We start from the raw sequence: 24,734 nt of genomic DNA, 5'->3' as shown, positions 1-24,734 counted from the left end.
AGTTTTGTTTTCTTTCCTTCTTCTCTTCCTCTTCCCTTCTCATCCTCTCTACAACATCCTCGCTCTCCTCTCCACTTGTTTCGCAGTTCGCAACAGCGTTTATCTCCACCCAAATACTTGCTCTTTTGCGCTTCGATTTATCGTCCTACTCTTTCCTTGTCTGTTTTCAGTTGTGCTTGACTTCCTGCCTCGCAGTGCTAGCAGAGTCGGGATCCCGTCGCGCTTTCTCTCCGCACCTTCTCTCCCTCTTTTCATCCTACACTCCATCCTCTCTTCCTGTCACTCCACCTCTCTCTTCCTGTCATCACCCTCTCTTCCTCTCGCCTTCACCCTCTTCACATCTTTGTGCCTGAAGACTCGAGCTTTATTCGACTCAGGCCTTGTTTCCAGCCCTTACAACCTGTATTCTCTATCAGTTCGCAATCACCATCATCCTCCTTCACGTGTGTTCATTTTCTCCCCTGTTGAACTCCTGCTGTGCTTGCTTCAGCTTGAGGTTCATATTTCACGCCACGAGACGGGCTCTCAAGGTCAACGCTAAATTGCGACTTGGGTCATTGTCTGTTCTCTGTGCGCACGAAAACCGCAACCCTGCCTCTTTCGAATCCGCCATCTCTTCTCTTAGCGTCCGACCTGCCTTTTAAGCTGCCTCTACATTGGAAGACTTGCAAGGTCGTCCCACATTCATATTCATCAACGGTGTTCACGTTAGTGCCGTGTCAACCTGAACATTTACCAATTATCATTCACTCTCTCGAACAGTCAAAAATGCGTACTCGCTCGCAGATGATGTCGCCTGGTGGCTTCGTCTCCCTAGATGACCACAATGTTGCTCGCCCCACTAGATCGACGAGAAGCAACTCGCAGCAGTCCGCCGCCGAAGAAGAACAGCCCGTCCCTCACCCGAAGGCAACGCGCGCTAAGAAAGCGTCTTCCACAATCACCAAAAAGCCTGCCAGCAAGAAAAAGGCGACTACAAAGAAGCGCACAACGCGCCGGACTACTCGCAAAACCGGTCAATCCGATCCCGAGGAGACCGAACAGCACCAGATCGAAGACAACGAGAACGCCGAACCCACCGCATCGCAAGCGGCGCCAATCTCACAGGAGAACGGAAGCACTGAAGTAGGCCAGGACTCCAACGCTACAGAGAGTGAGTCATCCCATAACATTGGAAGTGCCCCCGCCAGACAATCAACACACGCCTCCCGGGGACCGAGGGCTGCCTCAGAGGCCCCAACTAGCCCGGAGCCGCCTCGCTTTGAGAGGTTGCGGACCATGTCTGTCGGCTCCGGGTTTCCTGAGGCAGTCACGGTTCCTAGTGAGCTGCCGGAGGACCAGCCACGGTGGTGCCAATGGCGGGTAGTCCATTTCCTCCGGTCGGGACCGGTTCACATCCTCCAAATCAGCGTAGGGCTGTGGACGTGCTTTCACCCGTGCCTGAGGACATCGGGTCGGGTGAAAGCAACGGTCTCGCTACAGGTTCCTTTCAACAGGGGCCCGTTGGTGCTCCCGGGGGTCTGGGGCATGGCACATCCTCTTTTACAGGAGCGGGGCTAATGTACAACACAGACAAGAAGCGTCGTCGCCCAACCAATGAAGACCACAACGACAACGACGGAGAGCCAATCACCCCCGCCGCGAATAAGCGGCGCAACCTTGGCATTCCCGGAAGTACTCCCTTCTCTCACGCCAGTCCCTTGCCTCGCCGTGTGACCGCCAACATTACCCCATTCTCAGAGAGACTTCGCCGTCGCAACGCCGAGTCGCAAGGCCGCATTTACAGAACCAGTCTTCGCATCTCGCAGTATCTTGCTCAGGAGGACGCTGACCGTCTCGCCTCTGAGAGGACCCCAATTCCGGGAGAAGATATTTCGATTACTGAACCTTTCCCAAGCTTCGAGGATATCGAACCGCACCAGGAACAGAATGCGCAGGAACCGGAACCGACACAGCAACCGACCACTCCGGACCGTCCTGCGAGTGGCTGGAGAATCCGCGGGCTACTGAACTCTGTCCCTCGCAGACTTTCTCGTCTCATTCCCACTTTTGGACGGACCCCCGAAAGAAATGAGAATCAAGGTATGCCTTCTTCATGGCTTGGTATTGTTTATTCCGCTTATGCTTGTTAGTGCCAGCAGAACCATCAACCGAACCGCTCAACCGTACACAGCCTAGAGCGTTCGTTCCTTCAAATAGAACAGTGTCGCCCACTCCCAAGAGCAAGGGACCGACCCAAGAGCCGCAGCGTGATCTCTCCTTCTCCCTGTTCCCTGCTACTATTGACAGGTCTCGCTACCTTGACGATAAACCTAGACCCAACCCCAAGTCCGTCCAACAGATCCCTGCCGCGGCTTCAGCCGAAGCTCCTGAGTCTTCGGCCGTTACATCGAACCCCAAAGATTCTGGTGATTCCATTGCCGAAGCCAGCATAACTGGAGGCCGCAATTCTGCTTCAGGAGAGTCTAGCACCTCCACTCCAAACCAGAAGAAGCGCAAGCGGGCCCCTTCCCCTGATGTGATCCCTAACCCGCCTGGATGCAGCTATGGAATGTACGAGGACTATTTCGTGATCTCAGACGATGAAGAAGAAGAAGAAGAAGAAGAAGAAGAAGATGAAGAGCCTGCACTCCCACAATCCGAACCCAAGAAACAAGACGTGAAAGGAAAGTCCGCCATTCGCAGTCTTCTCCGGTCCGAGCGTCCAGCTTCGAAGAAAGTTCGATTCGATGCGAGTCCCCAGGATACCCCATCCAAGCTTAGAATGAAGCCTCGTGCAACCGATCCATACACTGGACAGCATTTCGTCGGCATGGATCTGTCTGGCGAATCGGATAACTCATCCTCGTCTCTTCCTCCCAATACCGCTCCACAGGCCGAACAGTCCACTGTTTACCCGGATCCGCGGAGTCGCCCAGGCTTCGTTCCCAATCGTGATGGTACTTTTGAAACCCCCTATTCTGATACTTCTTCTGATGCCTCAGAAGAAGATACCCCCGCTCCTGGCTTTGTTCCCAATCGGGATGGTACATTCGAGACACCTTGTTCTGACACCTCCTCGGAAGCTTTGGAAGACGAGGCTACAGGTTTCGTTCCCAACCGCGCCGGTACATTCGAGACTCCCTATTCGGACTCCCCATCGGAACCCAGTGCTTCTACCCTCGAATCTGTGCCCGATACACAGACCATTTCACCAATTGAAGCTCCTTCGCAGCCTCACGTTACTGAGAGGTTTGTTCTTCCTTTTGTCTCGCTGAGCCCAGGCAAGGCAAGGGCTTGCTAACCAATTTTCTATCTAGCACATCATCCGAAGAGACTCGCGTGACTCCGCAGCAGGCGCTTGTCCCTCCTACTACTCCAGCCAAGGTCGAAGATGATGCTCTTGCTCGAGTCCGCTTGCAAGCAGAGAAATACAAACCCAAGACGCCCAGTGGACTCCGAACTGCGAGCCGCTATTCGAGCCCTTTGACTCTTGCTACTACCCCTGACACAGTCTCCGCACCTATTGCTACTCCCAGCACGGTCCCTGTACCTGTCGCTAGTCCCGAGCGTGCATCCAGCGCTGAGGACTTCGGTAACGACCAATTCGCTCGCGATGCTCAGTGGCTCTATGAGAATTGCCCAACTGGAGACCTCTCTGAGCTTGTCTGGCCTGAAGCTGAGAGTTATGAAGATATGGGCTTCAGTGCCGAGGCAGTTCGCATCGCCAATGAAATGTGGGATCCTTCAGTGGTCGACCACGCTTACGATAATATCTGGACGCCCGGCTTGGACGCGTTTAGGCGCGAAATGGAATTTGGATTTTCGCACGCTGCACTTGCATAAAAACTTGCCTTGATAACTGCTATTACTGAATCAGGTCGAAAGTTGTTCGGGTCTTGGCACACTGTTCGCTCTTCTTCGTCGTTTAGACCGCCACATTCGTCTCTACATCAAACCATGGTCTGTCTATCTGGTTGAAAGTTGCTCAGGTTATGGCATGTTGTTAGCTCTTCGTCGTTCAGACTACACCAAATCGTGGTGTGCCCATCCGGATGGCTGTTGTTCAGGTTTTTGATTGTCGTGTGCCCTTCTTCATCGATCAGACCACCATATTCGTCTTTACATACACCAAATCGTGGTGTGCCCATTCGGTCGAAAATTGTTTAGGTTATGGCATGTCTTTAGCTCTTCGTCGCTTAGACTACACCAAATCGTGGTCTGTTAATTCGGTTGAAAATTGTTTAGGTTTTGAATTGTCGTTTGCTCTTTCTCACTCAGACCACCACATTCGTCTTCATACACACGAAAACGTGGTCTGCCCATGTGGTTGAAAGCTGTTCAGGTTTTTTCGATTGTCGAGTGTACCTTTATTGCCCAAGGAGTTGTTCTAGAAAGGTCTTGGGATACCATCACTGTTTTTGTCTGGTTTGGTTTGCGAAGCATTCCCGGTGTTGTCTGTATTAAGAATTGCCTTGCATGTATCGAGTGGCACTCAAGCGTCTTTTTTTCATCCACACAGACAATCGATGTACAGTTCATGAGTTTGTGATCAATTCATTTTTAAGGCAGGAAATCTGGGAATTGCATGAGAATGCTTCCGGTAGACAAATGGTAACTACTGCAGGGGTATGTGAAATGCGGAGAAAGAGGACCATCTATTGGACATCAGATTCTAGAGACGTAGTAGACATGGTATCAAAATTATATGACGATAGGAAAACCAGGTTACATGATGTCATTTCAATCGAAACCTTCGAACTCGTCATCCTCAGCATTAGCATCACCTTTGCCCTCGGCCGCCTTGGCTGCGCGCCGCAGTCGACGTTCCTCTTCATTCTTGAGACGGAGCTGCTCCACCATCTGTTCTGTCTCGCGAGCCTTCTGCCGCTCTTCTTCAGTCATCTTCTCCCACCGGGTATGCTGGGCCCGCGCCTGCTTCACCTCTCTGCGCTTCTGCTTCTTGTTCCGCGTCTCGAGGTTCTTACTCCAGGCGGAGGCGCTTTCGGTCGCCCGTCGCTTGTTGGAGGATTCGTCGCCCTCGTTGGCCGCCGCCGCCGCCGCCGCCTGCTCGGCTCTCTCCTGCATTTCTTCCTTGCGGCGCTTCTCCCGCTGCTTATCCTTGTAGGTGAAAGTGTCCCAGTCCAGCGTGACGCCCAGCGTCCGGTCGCCCGTGAAAGACCGTAGCTCCGGCATCTTGGGCAACTTCAGCAGGGCCCACGCCTTGCCCAGCGCCTCCCAGTCGATGTCGGCGACGCGGAAGATACTGCTGGCCTGGTGCTTGCTGTAGCTGCGGAGCCAGCTGACGAACGCCTTCTGGCCCCGGTCATGCAGGGCCCGGTCGGCGAGCACGGCCTTGCGAGCCCGCTTGGTCGCGGCGGCGGCGTCGGCGTCGGAGACGGTGAGGGGTTTCGGATACGGGACGACCGGCGTCTTGCGGACGTCAAGGAACGAGACGTAGTCCTCCTCGCGGCCCGGATGGAGCAGGACCACGCTCAGACCCTTCCGGCCGGCGCGGCCCGCCCGGCCGCAGCGGTGGATGAAGGTCTTCGGGTCGGAGGGCGGGTCGATCTGAACGACGAGGTCGACCGAGGGGATGTCCAGTCCTCGGGAGGCGACGTCGGTGGTGAGCAGGATGGCAGGCGTGTGACAGTTGAGGAAGCGGTGGAAGTTCTTTTCGCGCACGTTGGCTTGGTGTTTGCCGTGCAGCGGAATCAGCTGGAATTCCTCGCCCAGGATCAGGGGGAGAATGCCCGCGAGGTAGTCGACGCCCGAGCAGGTGGACACGAAGAAGATGGTTTTCTGGGGGGTGGGTTCGACGGAGCGGAGGAGGGCGGGTAGGGTCGCGAATTTGTGTAAGGGTGGGGTGGTGAGGTAGGTCATTTGAAGACTGGTCGCATCATGTTAGCATGTTAACGGTAATGGCAGGGCAAGCGATGCTCAAGTCTTATGTGGTTGATGCACGGAAAACTGACCTGGCCGGTGTCCGCTTATCCTGGGCTCCTGACGTGCCCTTGACTTTGACCATGACCTTGACCGGGTTGCGCAAACCAACTCGCACGATCTGGTCGACTGCCTCGCTGATACTGGCGCTAAAGAGACCGGTGCGCCGTTGCTTGGGCAGTCGACGCAGGATATTTTGCAGTGTGTCTTTGAATCCCAAATCCAGCAGTCGGTCGGCCTCGTCCATGACGAGCATTTCGAACGAAGACTGGGGACAATGTACGTGGGGCGAGGAGAGGAGCTCCAGTAACCGTCCTGGCGTCGACACCAGCACATTCGGAGACCGCTTCAAGAAGGTGCTCAAGTCCTCCGCGGGGGTCGTTGATCCTCCAAGGAGAAGCTGCGGGACAACCTTCAGGGCGGAGGAGAGGTGTTTGGGACGAGGCGCATCGGCGTCTTCGACGGAGTTGAGCACGGAGGCAGATGGAGGGTGAAAGGCAAGCAGCGAGGTCAGGACATTGTAGATCTGAGTAGCGAGTTCTCTGGAATAGATTATTAGCCCATAACCGCAGCCCTGGACCCTACTGAGATGAGACCTACCGGGTGGGCGAGATAATGATTGCGCCGACATGATGCTTCTTGAGAGGCTCCTCCAATCGCAAAAGCTTCTCAACGACGGGGATCAAGAAAGACAAGGTCTTGCCACTGCCAGTGACTGCCTCCACCACCACATCCTTATGCGCCATGAATAGAGGAATGGCCGACGCCTGGACGGGGGTCATGCGCGTGAAGCCCATGGAGGAGACGGCGTCGAGCACCCATTCCGAGAGAGGGGGTGTCACTGCATCCCACGCTCTGGCAGATGTGCCAGGAGGAGGTTTAGGGGCCATGTTGAGTCGGCTGCTTGACGCTCACTTCTCCCCAAAGTAATTTGATAATTGATTTGACACCTCACACCGTCATCGATCTTTTCATCTTCAGATTCAATCCTCCAGTTTTTTTTTCCCTTATCGATTAGATACCGGAGGCGGTGGGCATTTTCTGCCGCAGATACACGTGACCGCCTGCGGATTCGGCGGAAGCCAATCGGTTTCCAGGCTGAAATCGAAGCTGAACGCAAGTCTGAATATCTCCCATCTTCAAATTAATTCATCCTCGATCCTGTTTGCTCTCCTTTTCGTGCAGTGAATTTCTCCTAAATCCTCACTGTATAGACCTTGCCTCTCGAGTGTCATGTCGATTCTTTACTGAGTGTGAAACGTCATGCGCAACGGTGTGTCTGCCTGGTACTGTACATACGACTACACTCGACGCTGGCTGCCATAAGCCACATTCCATCGTCATCGTTGCACCTATTCTTCGTTCGACCTGCCCATCATTGCGTCGTTACAAGCACCCGGCTTCCCTACACCGGGCATTCGCGCTGTCCTCTTCATCTACCTAATTCCGCAACCCTTGTCCGGAGTCATCTGGAATCCGGCCCTTCCACCTTTCGTCATACCCTCGGTCGAGATGTCTACAAACCATGATGCCATTCCCGAGACTCCTCGTGTGATCTCGCCCTCCCCCACCCCCTCAGACCCAAGTTCGAGCTCGCGAGACTACTTCGGACCCACTACGCGCTCTGCTGCGCGTCGACAACAACGACTTGGTGAAGTGGTGGAGGAGACCAACGGCGACGCGGATGCGACTCTCAAGCGCTCACGGGCTCGTTCTCGGAGCCCTCCCAGCCCAGAATCAGCGCGAAAACGCAAACGCAAGTCCAACCCTAAGTTACCGGCTGGGCGAACCAAGTCACCAACAACGAACGGTCATGCCGCATCGAACAATGGGTACCTGTCGCCATTACTCAGACCCAGTGGTGCTTGGGAGAGCATTTCGCGATCCCCTTCTCCTCTTGGTCTCATTCCTCTTCATAGCCGTTATCGCAGCTTTATCCACCGACATGAAATCCCGCGCAAGCTCTTACACGTATCCATCGGCTTCCTCACACTACATTTGTACACACGAGGTATTCAGCCGCTCCAAATCACCCCATGGCTCTTTGGCGCTCTGGTCCCCATTGCTTCTGTCGACATCATTCGCCATCGTTCAGAGACAGTCAATAAGCTATATATTCGCTGTGTGGGAGCGTTGATGCGCGAGACGGAAGTTTCCGGTTACAATGGCGTCATCTGGTATCTGTTGGGCGCATACGCTGTCTTGCGCTTCCTTCCCAAGGATGTCGGTGTCATGAGTGTGCTGCTACTCAGCTGGTGTGACACTGCTGCTTCCACCTTCGGTCGCCTTTATGGCCGACACACCCGTCAGCTCCGCAAAGGCAAGAGCTTGGCGGGCACCCTGAGCGCCTGGCTTGTTGGGGTCGTCACTGCCGCCGCTTTCTGGGGGTTCTTCGTCCCTTACATCGGGACTTTTCCCAATGATCCTGAAGGCTCTTTCATGTTTACCGGACGCCTCAATCTGATCCCCGGCTCAGTCAAGAATCTGCTCGGCTGGACTGCGGATACTTCCAGCGCTGTCCTGTCGGGACCTCTGGCCCTTGGAGTCATGAGCGTTGTTTCCGGCTTGGTGGCTGCCGGTAGCGAGTTCATTGACTTGTTCGGCTGGGACGATAATTTGACGATCCCTGTTCTCAGTGGTGTTGGTTTGTGGGGCTTCCTCAAGGTCTTTGGCTGAGAACGATTAGACTCCAAATCCCTAACTCTTTTGGCGTTGGCCGTATTATTTCTTCCTGTTCCATATCCCCCTTACTATATTTGCTAGAGGACAAATCCCGCCTGACGACCTCTTGTTTCTTTGTCTATATGATGCGCAGCTATCTGTTCATCTTTCCTTGCCTTATTCTCCTCCACGCCTCGCCGATTATTCTACACACTCTTCTTTTGCTATTGTTATTGTTCTCATTCATTCCAGTGGTGACTGGTCAAAGGTCACTTGCGGCCGGGGATCGCCTCCTGACATACATGAAATGGACTGCTTTGTGATAGATGGATCTAGATAGATCTCCAAGTTCGTGATACCTGGGTGCTTACAATCGATACCAACCTCTTCTTACTAATTCATTCAAACATCTCTTCTGTATGCTTAATGCTCAGTGTAATAGATTCAGTTTGGCTACTGGATATATATGTTTTTTATTCACCAAAGCTGTTGTTGTAGATGTGAATACCCGTCTCCTCGAATAGTATACTACATTCTCTTGTGATGCGTTCCTGGTGCTGTTACATCTCGCCTACCAAGCACATTCATTGGTACTCTGGCTCTCAGGTGAATCAGCCCCTGTAACCATTCATTCCACATAGATGTGTACTCAATCAGTGAATTTGCATCCTCATTCATCGGGTGATATAAATCGTATCTATACACACATATAGAAAAGAACCATCTCTTCTCCATTCCTTTCCTTCCTTTCTCCAAGCAATCTTCCATCCTCTTATCAAATCAGACAAGCTCCCCACAATGCTTGATAACCTGGATTCGTTCTCATATGACAAGGCTTCTTTCATGAAACCCAGCTATCAACTAGCATTCGAGCTCCATATCTATCTAGTATACAAGACTCGCATCTGCAGGTCCTAGCAGACGTTTCTTACAGAAGCCCCGAGCGACTAAACTCAGCCATGTATATCTCGTCGTTCGAGGTATGCCATACGTGAAGTTGCCTGCTCGCTAAGGATTTGGGACCCTTCCTGTCTCTGTATTGCGCCAAATCATCAAGCTCCTCCAAATTAAACTTCAAAGCGGGAACACAAAGCATGAAGAGAGAGAATGGGCGTGCCCCAAGCGAGCCACATCATGCGGCGTGATTTTCATTATTGGATGGTAATGGATGGCGATGAGCTGGCGCGGACAGCTTAATCACAGGAATCGTTCCAAGCCTCCGGACGCCGCTGGCGCAAATGTTCTAGATGGAGGATGATCGAAGGATTACAATAACTAGTAAGTGCTTTGTCTTCATGTGAGCTAGCGATGTTGATGGCTAAACCGAAAGGGACAGGGAGAGAACCGAATCGCGCGAAAAAGGGTTGCAAAGAAGGAACGTATCGCAAAGAAGAAGAGTCCCCATCTTGAAGAGGTAGCCTGCGCGAATTCAGCGGTCCTTTCAAACGTCTCATGCAAGCCATCGATGAGAGGAAAAAGAACCGTTGCTCTGTCACCGAGTACATAGGACATAGGGCTGTCGAGCTCTCAGACTGCTAGATGGTTGGCCATTCTACAGCATGAAGCTGTGCGACGCGTGGGTTTACCTGGCCCTCAAACTCCTTCCACGACGAAATCTTCCCGTCACGCAGGATCGGGGTTGTCTTGCTATAGGGCTGCGTGAGAATGCAACCACCAAGCAGGTAGTGATCGTCGGATCTCTTCGGAAAAGAGGATGAGTTAGCCGAAAGAACCTCAGGCCTGAGCCATTGCAAAGACCCTATAACCACATCGAGAGAGTAAAGTGTGTACCACATACTTCCACAGACATCCGACAACATCTGAAATCCCGAGTTGAGGGCTGAGTTCCTTCGCGGCGGGATTCAAGTTTATCAGATTGTAATGCAGCAATACTAACGTGACTAAAGCCATGGACAGTCCCGCACCTGAAGCACTCGTAGGAAGTCGCACTGGCGATGCTTGACATATTTCTGGACGTCACCAACATTCAGGCGCATTTGACAAAATAAGAGGCCAATTGTGAGGTCTGGGATGCGCGTGCCGTGCAGTATAAGGCCCCTGACGTACGGTTCACACGTCATAGCTGTATGTATAGCGTTGTGTGTCATCGTGACAAGCGACCAAAGCTCCACCGAACCATCTCGAACAGAATGGACCGGACAGCGATATACTCCAGATACTTGAGAACCCGATGGACCAAGGGTACAGAGAGTGAGTCACCCCACAACATAGGAAGCACCCCGGCCAAACAATCAGCACAGATACTCTAGAAACCAGGAGCTGCCTCGACCACAGCTATCCCAGGGACGCTTCTCCTTGAGAGGTCGGGTACCATGCCTGTTGACTACGGGTCTCCCGAGGCAGTCACGGTTCCTAGTAAGTAAGTGGTCGTACTGGAGGCAATTGCCGTGCCTGTTCTGTCGTCTACTGAAGCTAACATGTCGTCATCACAACCTGCAGTCTTACTCTGCATACTACCCACAGCAGCGAACCGCTTCCCCTTGGCATGCTCAAGAAAACTACAGACGATAATCCTGCATGTTGATTGGGGAGTCGAGTATTCATTCAAAGTGATTAATGCTTCAGCACGCCACTCAGTGGGAGATATGCCGGGATATATATTCATGTCTCAAGATCCTAGAGGCTCTACTCCGATGGCGAAGCCAACCATTACCGATCCCATTCCAATCATCGACCTGGACTGGGTTCCAACAGTGAAGTTGAAGAGCGGTGCAACCGGCTCAAGAGTATTACGGAGGACAGTCTAGTCCTTGCATATCTCCTTCCGTCTGAACGGTGTCTTTATTCTCCGGTATTTTCGATGCGGACCACCTTCTCATCCGCCTTACTTAGGGTTTGGCCGGGATCGGACAATTCCCGCTACTCTGTCCCTGTTTGTTCTGTTTGTTTCCATGAAATATATTTCGATGCACTCTACTGTACAAACATCAGACAATAGAGCCGGAGAAGTACTATCTCTTTGAAGGGATATTCTCGTCCACTAAGCTATCCTTTGTAGAATTCGCACCTCCCTCGTCTGATTTACATATATTAAGAGGCCGAGGAAGGTACTTGCCTAAACAAGGAAGGAGGGAGGGTGGTGCGGGGGCCTCATAGACCCCAGGTGGATTGTTCTTTTCCAGAAACGGTGCGGACAAGCAGGGCACGGCTCAAGTTGCAAGATGAGGTGGAACGTACACAGTTGATCGCCCGGCTGGTCCTCTTTCTAAAGCAAATTCTTCTACCGTCATAAACGCCTGCTCAATCGGCGTTGATATTTTCAATTGATTATGTCTAGAATATTGCTTGTTTATCTTGACTATATGTTTGATGCATCTTATACCTTAGGCTGTGGTAATCGCGTGCGATTGACTGTCGCAGCCCTGAGTAGACCGCAGTCCATTTGTTGACTGGTATCTTCCAGGTTATTTCAGGTAGTCTTGAAGCGGCGCGTCGCTTGTCACTGGCATGGATGCGGCATAGAATCTAATTTGGAGCCGGAACTTGGCCGGAACATCGTCTGGTGAAGCCTTTTGCAGGCGGCCTAATTCTCTTTCCATTTTCAGGAACTCGGGTGAGACAATCTAGGCGTGTTTGCTGACCAAGATCGCCAAAGCAAGGATAGTCGAGTAGTTGTCCGGTCTTGTTGTCTCGTGCTGTCCCATAGAACAAGACTACCAAGGCTCTAGTCTTCATATATACTTCTGAGAGAGGCCATCATGTATATGGGAATCTTCCCGTCTGCCCAGCCGCAGTACGGTATATCATCCAAGTCCAAGGAAACAAGGGAATCCTCAGCGAAGATTGCAAAGAGGGGAGACAAAGCTGTCATTTCTGGTATGGAAAATGAAGCGGCAGGAACAATCATAGCTCTAGCCACGGCGCAAGTCGCTGCTTCACTCCGTAGTATAGGCAACCGAGTCTTCAATAGCCTTGCGTAGATCACGATGCCGAGCACAGTGATCAAAGCGATTTCTGTGACCAATCATGTGAGAGAGAGGAATCAGTGTCCTTATCGTAAGGCTGAAACTAAGAACCGGAATCATCTGTGATCTTTGCGAGCTGGAGGCGCTTGTCGTTTCCAATTTCCGATCGTTCCTTGGTCAAGAATCCATACTTCAAGATGCTTCCCTGCTTCATTCCAGGGTCGATGACTTTCTTTCGCGGGCCCGTCTTGCGTGTGGTTTTTTTCGGTGCGTTGGCTTTCTCCGCTTTCTCCGCTTCTGCCTTCTTCCAATTTTCCACAACATCTGGAATCCCTAGTACTGCCAAGGTCTTGGAAATCCAGATCTTGTCGGTACAATAAGGATCGTACCGCTTTGTGACACGCTTTTTGATGGTTGTTTGGGGAGCAGGATCCGTGGTGTTCTCAAGCTCCTCTTCGTCTTCGTCGGCGGACGCTGTGGTTCCCGGCGAAGGCAAGGGGGGATTCGGTTCTTCGGCCATGATGTCCAAGCCAACGACGTCGACGGGAACTATGTCAACCTGATATTCGGTCATACCATCTGTGCTATAGCTCTCTCGGCTCTTGTTGATTTTCTGCAGCATCGGCACTTCGCTGCTAGAAAGCTTTGGCTGGTTTGCGGAGAAGGCTGAGGCCTGTTTCCCAAGGCGGAGTCTGTAGCAAACAAGAGGTTCGGCCAGTAGTTTGGTTACCTTTCTAGCTCCAGAGCGGTAGTTCCAGTCAAAGGTGTCAGCGGTGAACCTTCTCAGCTGCACCGCGTCAACCTCTTGGTCCCATGCATTCCTCAAGCGGTGCCGTAAAACATCGATCTCGCTCTTTGTCGACACCACCGGCTTGGCGTAATATGAGAGAATGGTTTTATCCGGGAATGTCTCCGGCACTCGGACAACCTTGTGCTTGGTTTGAAAGTAGCCGCTTTCGTTCTCCTCCAGCTCATATTGCAGTCTTTCTCTCCACTCGCTCAGCCGCACCTCCATGTCGGGACCATCCGAATCGATAATCTCTAACAAATCTTCTCCGAAGCCCGCTCTAGCAATCTCGCCAGCCAGCTTGCTGCCACATTTCGGAACACCAGAGGGAAGATAATCACCACCGCTTAGCATAGCAAACAAGATCATGCCCGCACGATCCAGCATCGCATTCGAAAGCGAATTGAGCATCACATTGGAAGGGGACGCAGCGCAGTCCATGCGATAGCAAGTGACATGGGTGGCCGCCGCATTACCGGTCCCGCTCTCTTTCGAGAAGTTCATGACCGTAAATGTTGACCCGAACATGAGAGTATCGACGTCATTGCTCATGACGGCATCAACTACTCCGACTTTTTGCAGCCTCGCGCACTCGGCTTCAGCCTCTCCGGGCGCATCGTGGCGTGGAAATCGGAACAAATCCACCATGATCTTGGACAGGCGAATGATCGGCGCACTTCCGTAACTGCGCGCAGCCACGGCGCGACCTCGTTTGAAAGGTGGCTTATGCTGTCCATCATACACAAAGAGCGGATGGATGGGCAATGCCAGGATTTTCAGCAGTCGGTAGAACAGAGTGCGCAATTCGGGGTTTCGGCCGCCCCGACCGGCTTGCACCTGGAAAAGCCAGATGGAAATGTCCACTGCGACACGAATGGGTCTTGCATTGCGTTCCAGATGTCCTATCGCCAACTTGGACAAAGAGATTCGCTCTCCAGTACCAATCGCTTGGATAAGGCTTTAGTGTTGTTTGAAATTAGCGAAAGGGGCCTGGAAGGAGTTGGTGGTTGACATGTCTATTTCTCTCGTGCGCTCACGTGCAGACGGGGAAACCGGACATAGATTTGTTTGTCCCTCCTCGAGGGCAATCGGTAGCACGGAGAAAAGACGGGGGGAGGGAAGGGAAGTTTTCTGGTTTCACGTACCCTGGGATCCCCATTCCGACTGCGCTCTCAATTCCAGAGCTGTGTGTGACCACAAGGATAGCCCAACCTACCACAGGCGGCACTCCAAAAAGCCACCCGGAAAGACAGTGAATTGGAAAAAGGGTAAGAGAGAAGAGAGGCCGATCAAACGGAGATGTGTTGTTGTTTGATGGCGGCCGACAACTGGGCGATTGGCGCGGCCCGATGTAGATCCGTCCGCCTTTGGAGATTCACTCCGTTGTTGCTGGCCGCTCAGTCAGTCGCCTTGCTGCTTTCGCTGTCGCACTTGACTTGGCCAATTTGCTCAATTGGCCCAAGGGATTGATCCACGGCTGACTGACTGCCAAAAGATCTCGAGAGACTCGCTGCAAAGGGAAGCATGATCGCTGCGTGTGACCCTCGGACCTCCGAACCTTCCCCGCGCTGTGATTTTGAGGAAAGAAGTTAGTACAACAAGAACGACAGCAACGAACGACGTCCAGCTTCCCAAAGGAGGCCCCAAAGACCCATCTGAGCCATGGCAAGCACATCATATACCAACTCTGGGTACGACGACAGCAAGCGTCCCTTTTCGATGAGCAGTCTGCGCGGGACTCCATCCTCCCCCCATACCCCACAACATAACCTGCGATCCAACAACTCCTCCTTCGCCAGCACAACCTCGAGCACTTCATTCCGCGGCGAAGAAGATGCCATCATCTTTGAGCTTGGCTCCCGCTGGCTCCGGGCTGGCTTTGAGGGGGAGAGCGTGCCGATGTGTGTGGTAGGCTGCGGCCCCGAAGAATGCCGCCGCGTGGGCGACTACCGCGGCTGGTTGAAGACGAACAACCCAGATACCGACCCGGCACAGTCGCGCCCGCTTGTCAACCCGGAAGACTGGGCGAGCGCCTACGAGCTCTGGAAGATGGATCTCCGGGGGGTAGACCTGGGCCTTGTGGAGGACAAGATCGAGCGGGTGTTCCGAGAGACCTACAACAAATACCTGTTGACGGACGCGGGCACGTCGCGACTGGTGCTGGTGCTCCCCGCCATCATGCCGCACCCGTTGCTGTCGGCCTTGCTGTCGACGCTTTTCAGTCGGTGGCGGTTCCCGAGCATCACGTTGTTGACTAGTGCTACGATGGCGGCGACCGCGGCCGGGGTGCGCTCCGCCTTGGTGGTGGATATCGGTTGGGCGGAGACGGTGGTCACGGGGGTGTATGAGTATCGCGAGATCGCAATTGAGCGGAGCACACGGGCCATGAAAGCCCTGCTGCAGGAGACGGGTCGGTTGCTTACAAGTATCCCAACGGCGCGTGGGGTTAGATCGCAGCCAGCACCGGGCGACAGTGGAATCTCCGCCCGGTTCGAGTTCTGCGAAGAAGTTGCCAGTAAATTCCTATGGTGCAGACCCCGGGAGGGACCCTCACCAGCAGATTTGCAGCAGCAGCAGCAACCACAACCCGACGACAGCGAAACCGAGCCCACCACACACCATCCCCCTCTCTCCTCCCTCCTGCAGCGGACAGTGGAAATCCCGTCCCCCTCGAACCCAGGATCTACCTACATCAATCTCCCCTTCTCCGCCTTCAGCGAACCCGTCGAAAGCGTCCTCTTTGCTGCTGGCACAGCAGACTGCGAGCTCGACGACGAAGAAAAGCCTCTCCCGCTCCTGATCTATAATGCCCTACTTACCCTGCCGCCCGACGCCCGCGGCACCTGCATGTCACGCATCATCTTCACCGGCGGCGGCGCCAACATCCCCGGCATCCGCCAGCGAATCCTTGCGGATGTTGCAGCGCTTGTCGCCGAACACGGCTGGTCGCCCGTCCGCGGCAAAGTGATCGAACAACAACGACGCAAGCTTGCCAGCCTCCGAATCTCCCCTTCGTCCCAAGTCCAAGCTTCCGCTCAAGATCCGGCATCTCCTCATCTTACAACAGACCCCAGCGAGGACAACCGTCCTGCCCCGTCGAACAACACACCGACGGAGACGAAGTCTCTCGAACCATCAACCCACCAACCAGAACCAAACCCCGAGTCAGCCACAGAGAACCCCAAGCTGCGGCAGCAGCAACAAACCCCGGAAGACCCCAAACCCGAGGACGAAGCGGACCTCGAAGACCCCATCGAGCAGAAAATCCGGCGGAACAACCGCGACCGGGACCGCGACGCGCTGCCGCCGTCCGTGCAGGGGGTGCTGCGCGAGGTTGAGTCGCTGGGCCCCTGGGCCGGGGCGAGCCTGACCACCAGCCTCAAGATTCGGGGCCTGGTGGAGATCGAGCGCGAGAAGTACCTCCAGCATGGTCTGGCCGGGGCGACGACTCGCGAGTTCGAGATCCATGGGCACCACGTCCCCGACCGACGGTCGGGGTTGAGGGCTGGAGGCGGCGGGGATCGGTCGAGTTGGACGCTGGCGGGGTGGGGGTAGACTTTGTTTCTTGCAATTACAGTACAAGCGTTGTTCCTCGTTTGCGTTAGATTTCTTAGCACTGACTGCATTTTGTATACCCATTTATTTTCTTTGACGGTTCTGAGTACTCCATTGATTAGATTTGAGCGGTGCCTTTAATCTTTGAGTAGGGGATTTATCTCTTTGAGTGGGAAAATGAGGTCGATGAGTTAAGAGGGCTCAGGGATGAGTAACTTATTGCAACCTAAGGTGACTAGTTAGACCTAATGGTCCCTGAGATCATGTTATGTACATAGTTGCAGAGATTCTACATCGGAAAGATAGTTTCGAGAGCCAAGGGGGTACGACCAAGTGTCATAGAGATATGCCTCGAGAAGATTGTTCTTTTTGCGTCGCTAAAAGAGGAGATTCAAGCAATCAAGCAAAGTTTGTTTCCGCAAGCCCCCGCAGCAGCAGCAGCAGCAGCAGCAGCCTAGACGGTGCCGAATCGGTAGGTGGCATAGTTGACGGCCGGGCCGGTCTCAGGCGAGTAGATCTGATCCGACAGCTGGCCCCACTCCGGGTTGTTGATGCCGTCGATCCAGCCCTCCGTCTCGATCACCAGACAGCCGTACTTGTTGACGTACTCGGCGCCGTCGATGCCCTCTTCCTTGTTGAGCTTGATCTGCGAGTCCTTGATGGGGATGGTGCCGTTCTGGCCGTTGCAGGAGTAGATCTGCAAGGCTTGCTGGTTGGTGGCGACCTCCAGGCTGATGCCGGTGGTGCTGGAGTTCAGGCGGACGATGGGCACGATGGAGTTGGAGGCCGTGTATTGTGTAGGGCGATCGACAATGAAGCAGTTGTCGTAGCCGGTGCAGTTGGAGCCGCAGAGGTGCACGGCCTCGTCGATATCCTTACCGACCAGTTTGCCGGCAGTGAAGTCCGCAGAGCCATTGTAGGCGGTGCTGACATCCAGGATGCTGCCGTCAGGAATCAAAATCCCGTCGGTGCCGATGAGGCGCTTGGATAGGGGCAATTGCAGCCAGGTGTCGTCGAGGATGGTCTCGTTCTTGAAGGCATTCAGATTCCAGTAGATGTGGTTGGCAAGCATGATAGGGGTGGTTTCCGTCAGAGCCAGAGCGACCAGTTTGGTGGTCAATTGGGGCAAGCCCTCTGGGTTCTCATTGGTGGCCTCGGTCTGGACACTGAACGTGGCATGGGTGATCACATCACCCGGGAAATCCTCAAAGGCACGGTCAACCAGGGTGAAGGTGATGGACGAGTTGGAGTACGCGGTGACGGTCCAGTTGCGGCCATCATAGCCCAATGGGCCTCCGTGGAGGGTGTCTTTGCCGCCATTTTCGTTCTCAGGAATATGATATTCCTCGGTGCTAATTGAGAAGGTGCCGTTCTTGATGCGGTTGGCGTACCGGCCGACAACGGCCCCAAAGAAAGTGCGGTTGGTCTCCGTGTCTTGAAGGTACCGCTTTGGATCATCGTAGCCTACAACCACGTCTTGGAAATTCCCGTTGCGGTCTGGGACCTTGAGAGATGTCAACCGTGCACCGTAGGGGATCAGAGTTGCAGTGATGTTCTTTGCGCTAATGGTGTAGGCCTTGAAAGGGTCCGTCGCTACTGCTACTGCAGCCTGGGACAGTACAGGCAGCCCATAGAGGGCGGTGGAAAGATAGCTCTTGAGATGCATTCTGATTCCGAGTAGTGTGGTGACCGCAAGGCACAGGCAGCAGTACAGGAATAGAATCCGGGGAGTGATGCGGGCAGGGCAGAGGGTGGAACGGAAACAACCGAGCAGCTGGGGAATTCCCTGGCGGTTTGTGGAGGAAGGTCCCATCGTTCTATTTAACTACTCCACATTAGGGCTCTTCTACCTCATGATGGCGCGCCTGACCGCCGGCGGAGGGGGCGGGGGTGACAGCAGCACGCAGGAACTGGGGTAGGAATGCCGCTACTGGTACTCATGGTTAGCTCATGTTGTCAATTGTCCGACGGGGGGGGGGGGGAAGGCATCGTCATCTTACCCGCAAATTGGGGACGGTGTGGAAGTCAAGCTGTCAGGGGGACAGATGCCAAGTATGTGGATAGCTAATCAAGCTACACCTGGGGGGGTTGGGGATTGGGAGCAAGGGTGACGGGAAAAGTTAGTCCGCGTCTGACCACCTTAGCTCCAGATCTAGAGATGACGTGAAAGCTCGGGATGTAAAGTGAGGGGAAAGCGGGACAGGAAGGAGAAAAGTTGGGGAATTGATAGAGAACAGGGATGGTGACAGTAGTCTAGGCAGTAGGCAACTTAGTGTAGGTTGTAGTTAGGATGAAGCCACGGGAATGGAGCAAATCAGCCTAAGGAACAAACAGAAAAAGGGGGTCCAAGCCATGGGGTGGTGCACTAGTCCGGTTCGGGCATACTCCGGTGGGGGAGTTGGTTTGCGGGGAAATGGCAAGCGTCCCGTCGATCATCTAAGCTTGCAGTGCCAGACTGCCAGTGCTTACATGTACCGCACTCCCTCCTGTACGGAGTACTCTGCCACTTGTCTGCTCTCCAGGCTATATTACGTTGACAAGCTTCGGTGCAGTGCCGACTGCCGAGCTGGGCACTGGGCACTGAGCACTGGTCGGTGACTGTAAAACCAGTATACTGGTCAAGCCATGGCATGAAGTCGCATGGGCTTGAGCTCACCTGTAAGGGATTGGGGTTTACTCCCAATGAGTAGAATGAAATCCTGGTTATAGCAAACTAAGGTATAAGGAGCGGTGTCTGCGTCAATTGACAGTCCGCCAGATTGCCGGGTGAGAAGCTATTTGTAACCTGAGGCATCAGCATGGAAGGGAACAACCTACCGCCCGCTTACTTAACGCCCAGTTCCTCAGGCCTCTCCAACTCCGCCCTGCCTGATCGGGAGACTTGTTTATGTTATGCGTCGATAAGCACGCAAATTCCTCCCTTTCCCCGCCCTTAGATCTACTATTGAGTCTATTCTGGACTGTGAGAATACACCTTCGGACTCCTTCTTGTTGAATTTCCCCCGAAATGTCGACCGCTATATAGCGCCCGACCGTGGTGTAACCTCTCTTTCAATGAGACGCGACGGGCGCACTTGAAAGTCGCCCCTCCCATGGTCTACGAGTTGCGTTCATAACCCGATATGTCCTCTCGCACCTCGAGTCCCTCCTCTCCCGACATTCTTGGGCCATCTGGCGATAATGATTATCTAATCTCCTCGCCCTTCAAACCGTTCACTGGCCGTCAGAGCTTCATGTCGCCAGCTGACTTTGACCTCCTCCAGAGTCCGCGAACGACGAAACGGCAGAAGCGGTCGCGGCTCAACCTCACACCTGGCGCCCATTCTTTCGAGTTCAACGATGTCGTCCTTCCCGCTTCGCCCAACCTCAAACTGAATGGAAAACAACAAGCTTTGTCTCCCGATAAACTCCAGTCCGACGGGAATGTCAGTCCGTGGAGGATTCGTGTGACTTTGGAAGCGACGCAAGACCAAGAGAACAGCAACGATTACGGAAGTCCCACGCCAAAACGTCTTCGGCCATCGACCATGGTCACAAAAATACCACTCAAGGACGAGTCCGAGCAGACACCGCGTCGACGTAGAGGCCGTCCAAGGAAGTCCGATACACTACTACTCGATGTGATACCGGCCGCAGGCAGCCCTGGTCATACCCCAGGGCCACCCGGGTCTGCGCAGAAGCGAAAACGCGGTCGACCGAGGAAGACCCCGCTGAAGGTGGACGCGGTCACGCGACGCGAGCGGGATATAGGGACACTAGACATTGATATGGATACTCCGACCGCTGAGTCTCGATCGCGATGGACCTCTCTGAACCTTGCTGGGGACGCTGGGTCGGATGAGGACGATGGTGACGAAGAGATGGTCGATATCTTTGACGACGAACTCTCACCGGAGCAATCTGCGGTGGTCAATCACGATAGCACTACTCCACGGGTGACATTCGAGCCCACATACGACACCCCACAAGTTGACCATCTAGACAACGAAGAATACAACTTGAACTCCACCCCGTCGAAGATGCCGTCTCCCGTACGCGAATCGCAATCAAGCTCGTCTAAAAGCACGTTGCATGCCGGTCATACACCCAGACCGCTGCGCCTATACCCTACCCCAACGACATCTTCGCCGGTCGCGGGAGAGGAAACAGTGTCGCATTCCCAACGAACAGCTGCATCTAGCGGCAATCGCCGTCCCCGTGCATCATACGGCAGGAGCGATCCGACGGACGAGCATAAGGAGTTCGACTCGATCATGGAAAGTGAAGGCTTCAGTATGGTCTCCCTGGATACTCTTCCCTCAGCCAAGCAACATGGCCTCGGGGGCGATAGCAATTCGAAGATCGCCAAGAATGCTCTCAAGCCGTTCCTGAAGCGAGAATCAAACGGCGTCCTCAGGCGGAGAATATCACTCGACCCTGAAATCCATGACGGCAGTAAACCCGTCTCTCACGCAGAGATAGAGACAACACCGGATGAACACATAGAAGACCACCCTCGCATGCGCATCGCGCGCTCCATCGAATCTAGTACCTCACTACAACAAGCATCAGGTGGTAGATCAGCCTCCACAAGACGCATCCGCTCTTCTTCTGCCGTTCCGGCATTGCGTCCAGTCCAACAAGGCCAAAAGCCATTACTCAGACTTGTCCGCATTGTACGCGCCGGTATCGCGTTACAGGGTCCTCTTACAGAATTGAAGGAGGGGAAGCAACGAACCTCGCAGTATTCAGATTCCGCTTTAACCGCAAACCGACAGCGTCTGCAACTTCTTTTCCAGGATTTGAACCCCCAGTCCCAACAAGTACTGCAGGCAGGCTTGGCCTTTGGACAGCAACTTGCGAAGCAGAGACAAGTGGAACTAGAAAAATACCAGCAGTCGCTGGCCGCGGACGCCAAGACCAATGCGAGAACTATATTACGCAGCAGAGAAGCCAGTTCTTCTAATTCACCTCAGCCGGCGCTGAGTGCGGCAGATTTTGATACTCCCGGTTCAGTCATGAGGCGACGGATGGAGGAGTGGCAACGTGAGAGGGAGGCCATCAGTCGGGAAATTCAGATGGCGAATTCTAGTCAAGTCATTGTCATCGACAGCGACGGGAGTGATCAATCAGATATCCCAGCCGAACAAGACGAAGAGTGGAACGAGGATGACGGCTTCGATGATGAACCCGACGAGGCACCCAGCCAGGATGGGTACGTAGAGGCAGAACAGGCGAACGAGGAAGATGACGACGAGGGCTATGAAGACATCTGGCAGCAGGAGGCAATGGAGCAAGGCAACCAATCACATCGCGTGTCTATGCTTGACAATGATAAGAATGACCTGCGCCCTAGACAGGATGAGTCAAGCCCATGGAAAACTGGCTGGACCCCAGCCCGCAGTCAGACGGGGCGACTATACTCTCCGGCTCACTGGACCAAGGAGCAGGACACAGTGCCATTTCTCGGTCGTTCGCGGGTCAAGCAGTTGCGCGAGGAAAATGTTGACCTCACAAATTTGTACCAAGGAGATCCTACCCCGAAGCGTCGCCGTTACTACTATGGAGAAGGTAGTCCTTCGAGTAATGCGAGCCAATCACAGTCTGAAGGTGGTTCACCATCAAACCAAGCATCTCACGGGCAAGGCGTCCACGAACATGCGTCTGAACATGATCGGCTGTCAGAGCACTCGATCGAGCTGAGCTCGCACAGTGACTTGGAAGAAGGGACGTTTCAGATAGATCCCACCACTAGATTGGAGATGGCCAGGCAGAATAGTGGACGAGAGATTATGAGAGACGATGTTGAAAGTCTTGCCGATGCCGCTGCAGCCGAGGAACAATACTTTCAAGCTGCAACTGACAACACCCCCAATCCTCCACGACGAGCCAGCCCGGACAACCAAGCATCATCCTGGTTTCAGAAAATCACTAGCTTGACACCTGGATGGCTCAAAGCGCCCAAGTCTTTCCGGCCAGCTTCCCAACGGGAGGAAAACTCAGTTGTATACGAGGATGAAGCAGTAACCACGGCAAAATCAAGACATGCTCGTGATGAGTTTGACTCGGAACGCTTGGAAGGCATCCCGGGACCATCGTCTCACTTTGCAGAGCCAGGAGACGAGCAACAAATATCTCCTGTTCGCAGATCTTATGAATCACTGGGCGATACGCGGGACCCTTTTTACGAGGAAGTGAGGGAGATGAGGCATAAGCGGCAACCCGCTCGTTACTCCGAGCACTTTTCCAACGATCACTACCGCCTGTTGCATAACCTCTATCGCTTTTCCAAGAAGCACCCTGAGCGCTTCCCTTATTATCCGGCTCCTGGCCGGACCGAGATTATTGGAGATTGGATCTGGACTTCAGACGGGGTCTTTGGAGTCCCAGTCACGGAGGATCAATTTGCGATCATCGACAGGTTCGCACAGCAGGTCTCTCGTGACGACATCAGGGCCGGCGGTACAGGGCAGATTACTTGGACGGAGGCCGACTTGCATAGAAGATTGATCAGCATTATCATAGGCGAACAGATCAGAAAGGAACGGCGACCCATGCGCTACAGGGGTCATCCGGGGATAGGCAACTCTCGAAGCAGGGACACAGTCTATGAGACGTGGCGCAGATAAAGGCCCAGAGTTGCAGGTCGCTTGGTCACTGACGTGCAAATCCCGATACACAGATTTTATGGAACTCAAGACTCCGCTGGCACATTAGCTAGCGTACGCTGCACTGACTTCTATTCTTGTTGCATATGATCGGGTCGTTACGGAGTGGCAAAGCAGCGACCGGATTTTCTTGGGTTCGCATTGAGTTGGCACGCTGACTTTTCCATCCTTGACTTTTTTTTGGTGCTGTTTTTGTATAGCACGTACTTTGTACATGTACTATACCCCCTTTGCTTGTTTGGGTTCTTTTTTCTTACGTTGGGCTTATGAGATTGGCCGCGGACGAGTCAGCTGCCAGAGAATTCTTGCTTCTTATTACAAATTGGGTTGAATTACTGTGCCATCATTGGTGTAGGGGATTTGACTTTTCGCGTCGCAGCGTGTCTTCCAACCTGCGTTGAAGACCATGTTCTGTTTGTCGACTTACCTTGCGAATACCATGTATAGGAAGGGAAAAAGCCCAAGTATGTACTCCGTACATTTGACAAATTCTTCGCGCGGAAGGTGATTCTGCCGAGTCGATTGTTTGCCTTGCAACGTTTACCTTCCTTTCTTCTGAGCATTTCCATGCTGTTCCCCGATGGAGTCAGTGTGTGTACCACCCAAGGCCGGACCATGTGCCACGTTTCCTTGCTCCCCAAGATGCAGTCATTGAGGTGACACAAGGACTCGTAGGGTCGATGACATGCCTGACCAGTCCCACTGGGTCTGTGATTGGATGCAGTTATTGTAGTTTCGACTGCGCTTCTGCAGGCATAATGATGGGTGCCAGCCAAGCACAAAGAGACGAGACACACGAGTTCTAGCCCCATTGATTTTCCTCTCTTCAAGGCCTGAAATGGGGGTTGTGCGTGTATGTCTCTCTTATGGCGCCTAATTGAGAAAATTGCGGGTCCCTTCTCTTTGATTCTGTTGAGATGCTGCAAAATATGATGTCCCGTTCAGTCGGGGGAATCCTGAGGGTTGAGCCAGCCGCGGGTGGGCGTTGAATCTGATATATAAGAAAGGGGTTTCCAGACGAGGGAGAGAATGGGAAGAGGAAGTGATTCATATCTCGGTGCAGACACAAGACCAGACCCAAGTCACACGCGAGACATCTGAATCAGGACACGAGGGTTCCTTGCAGAAGTACCTCAGGCTCACTTTGTTTCCCTGTTCCCTCTCTGTTGCTCTCCCAGGACCCTGGGCAAGCAAATCCACCGTTCACCGTGGCCCGACAAACGAGACGCACACGAG

The 24,734-nt window shown here is 53.6% G+C and overlaps 8 protein-coding genes across 8 annotated transcripts; 4 read left to right on the top strand and 4 right to left on the bottom strand.

The window, feature by feature from the left end:
- The first annotated feature begins 518 nt into the window (after positions 1–518).
- On the top strand, positions 519–3,879 carry BO82DRAFT_58747 (uncharacterized protein). Its single transcript, XM_025641358.1, has 4 exons — positions 519–1,153; positions 1,573–2,082; positions 2,142–3,231; positions 3,300–3,879. Exons 1-4 carry the CDS (start codon positions 769–771, stop codon positions 3,823–3,825), a joined length of 2,511 nt encoding a protein of 836 aa, XP_025493082.1. The 5' UTR covers positions 519–768; the 3' UTR covers positions 3,826–3,879.
- Positions 3,880–4,580: 701 nt separating this feature from the next.
- spb4 (ATP-dependent RNA helicase SPB4) lies at positions 4,581–6,885 on the bottom strand. The gene is made up of 3 exons (XM_025637961.1): positions 6,523–6,885; positions 5,955–6,464; positions 4,581–5,869 (listed from the first exon to the last, which is right to left on the bottom strand). Exons 1-3 carry the CDS (start codon positions 6,810–6,812, stop codon positions 4,723–4,725), a joined length of 1,947 nt encoding a protein of 648 aa, XP_025493081.1. The 5' UTR covers positions 6,813–6,885; the 3' UTR covers positions 4,581–4,722.
- A 179-nt stretch (positions 6,886–7,064) lies between these two features.
- Positions 7,065–9,030, top strand: BO82DRAFT_353500 (diacylglycerol/polyprenol kinase family protein). Its single transcript, XM_025634969.1, has one exon. It carries the CDS (start codon positions 7,435–7,437, stop codon positions 8,596–8,598), a length of 1,164 nt encoding a protein of 387 aa, XP_025493080.1. The 5' UTR covers positions 7,065–7,434; the 3' UTR covers positions 8,599–9,030.
- A 3,582-nt stretch (positions 9,031–12,612) lies between these two features.
- BO82DRAFT_401192 (crossover junction endodeoxyribonuclease) lies at positions 12,613–14,356 on the bottom strand (the record flags this gene model as incomplete). The annotated part of the gene is made up of 2 exons (XM_025639237.1): positions 12,613–14,254; positions 14,334–14,356. 2 exons carry the CDS (start codon positions 14,354–14,356, stop codon positions 12,613–12,615), a joined length of 1,665 nt encoding a protein of 554 aa, XP_025493079.1.
- A 602-nt stretch (positions 14,357–14,958) lies between these two features.
- BO82DRAFT_281149 (putative actin-related protein RO7) lies at positions 14,959–16,851 on the top strand (the record flags this gene model as incomplete). The annotated part of the gene is made up of 2 exons (XM_025631329.1): positions 14,959–16,381; positions 16,511–16,851. The coding sequence occupies 2 exons, from the start codon at positions 14,959–14,961 to the stop codon at positions 16,849–16,851; spliced, it is 1,764 nt and encodes a 587-aa protein (XP_025493078.1).
- A 120-nt stretch (positions 16,852–16,971) lies between these two features.
- On the bottom strand, positions 16,972–18,741 carry BO82DRAFT_353498 (aldose epimerase family protein). Its single transcript, XM_025634968.1, has one exon. It carries the CDS (start codon positions 18,515–18,517, stop codon positions 17,306–17,308), a length of 1,212 nt encoding a protein of 403 aa, XP_025493077.1. The 5' UTR covers positions 18,518–18,741; the 3' UTR covers positions 16,972–17,305.
- A 1,017-nt stretch (positions 18,742–19,758) lies between these two features.
- On the top strand, positions 19,759–23,645 carry BO82DRAFT_58652 (putative AT DNA binding protein). Its single transcript, XM_025641356.1, has one exon. The coding sequence runs from the start codon at positions 19,974–19,976 to the stop codon at positions 23,457–23,459; it is 3,486 nt and encodes a 1,161-aa protein (XP_025493076.1). The 5' UTR covers positions 19,759–19,973; the 3' UTR covers positions 23,460–23,645.
- BO82DRAFT_58653 (uncharacterized protein) lies at positions 23,646–24,583 on the bottom strand. Its single transcript, XM_025641357.1, has one exon. It carries the CDS (start codon positions 24,308–24,310, stop codon positions 23,831–23,833), a length of 480 nt encoding a protein of 159 aa, XP_025493075.1. The 5' UTR covers positions 24,311–24,583; the 3' UTR covers positions 23,646–23,830.
- Between the last annotated feature and the right edge of the window lie 151 nt (positions 24,584–24,734).

The sequence above is a fragment of the Aspergillus uvarum genome, assembly GCF_003184745.1.
Source record: "Aspergillus uvarum CBS 121591 unplaced genomic scaffold BO82scaffold_20, whole genome shotgun sequence".
In the NCBI taxonomy this organism is placed as follows: domain Eukaryota; kingdom Fungi; phylum Ascomycota; class Eurotiomycetes; order Eurotiales; family Aspergillaceae; genus Aspergillus; species Aspergillus uvarum.
This window is presented reverse-complemented; position numbering and strand designations above follow the sequence as displayed.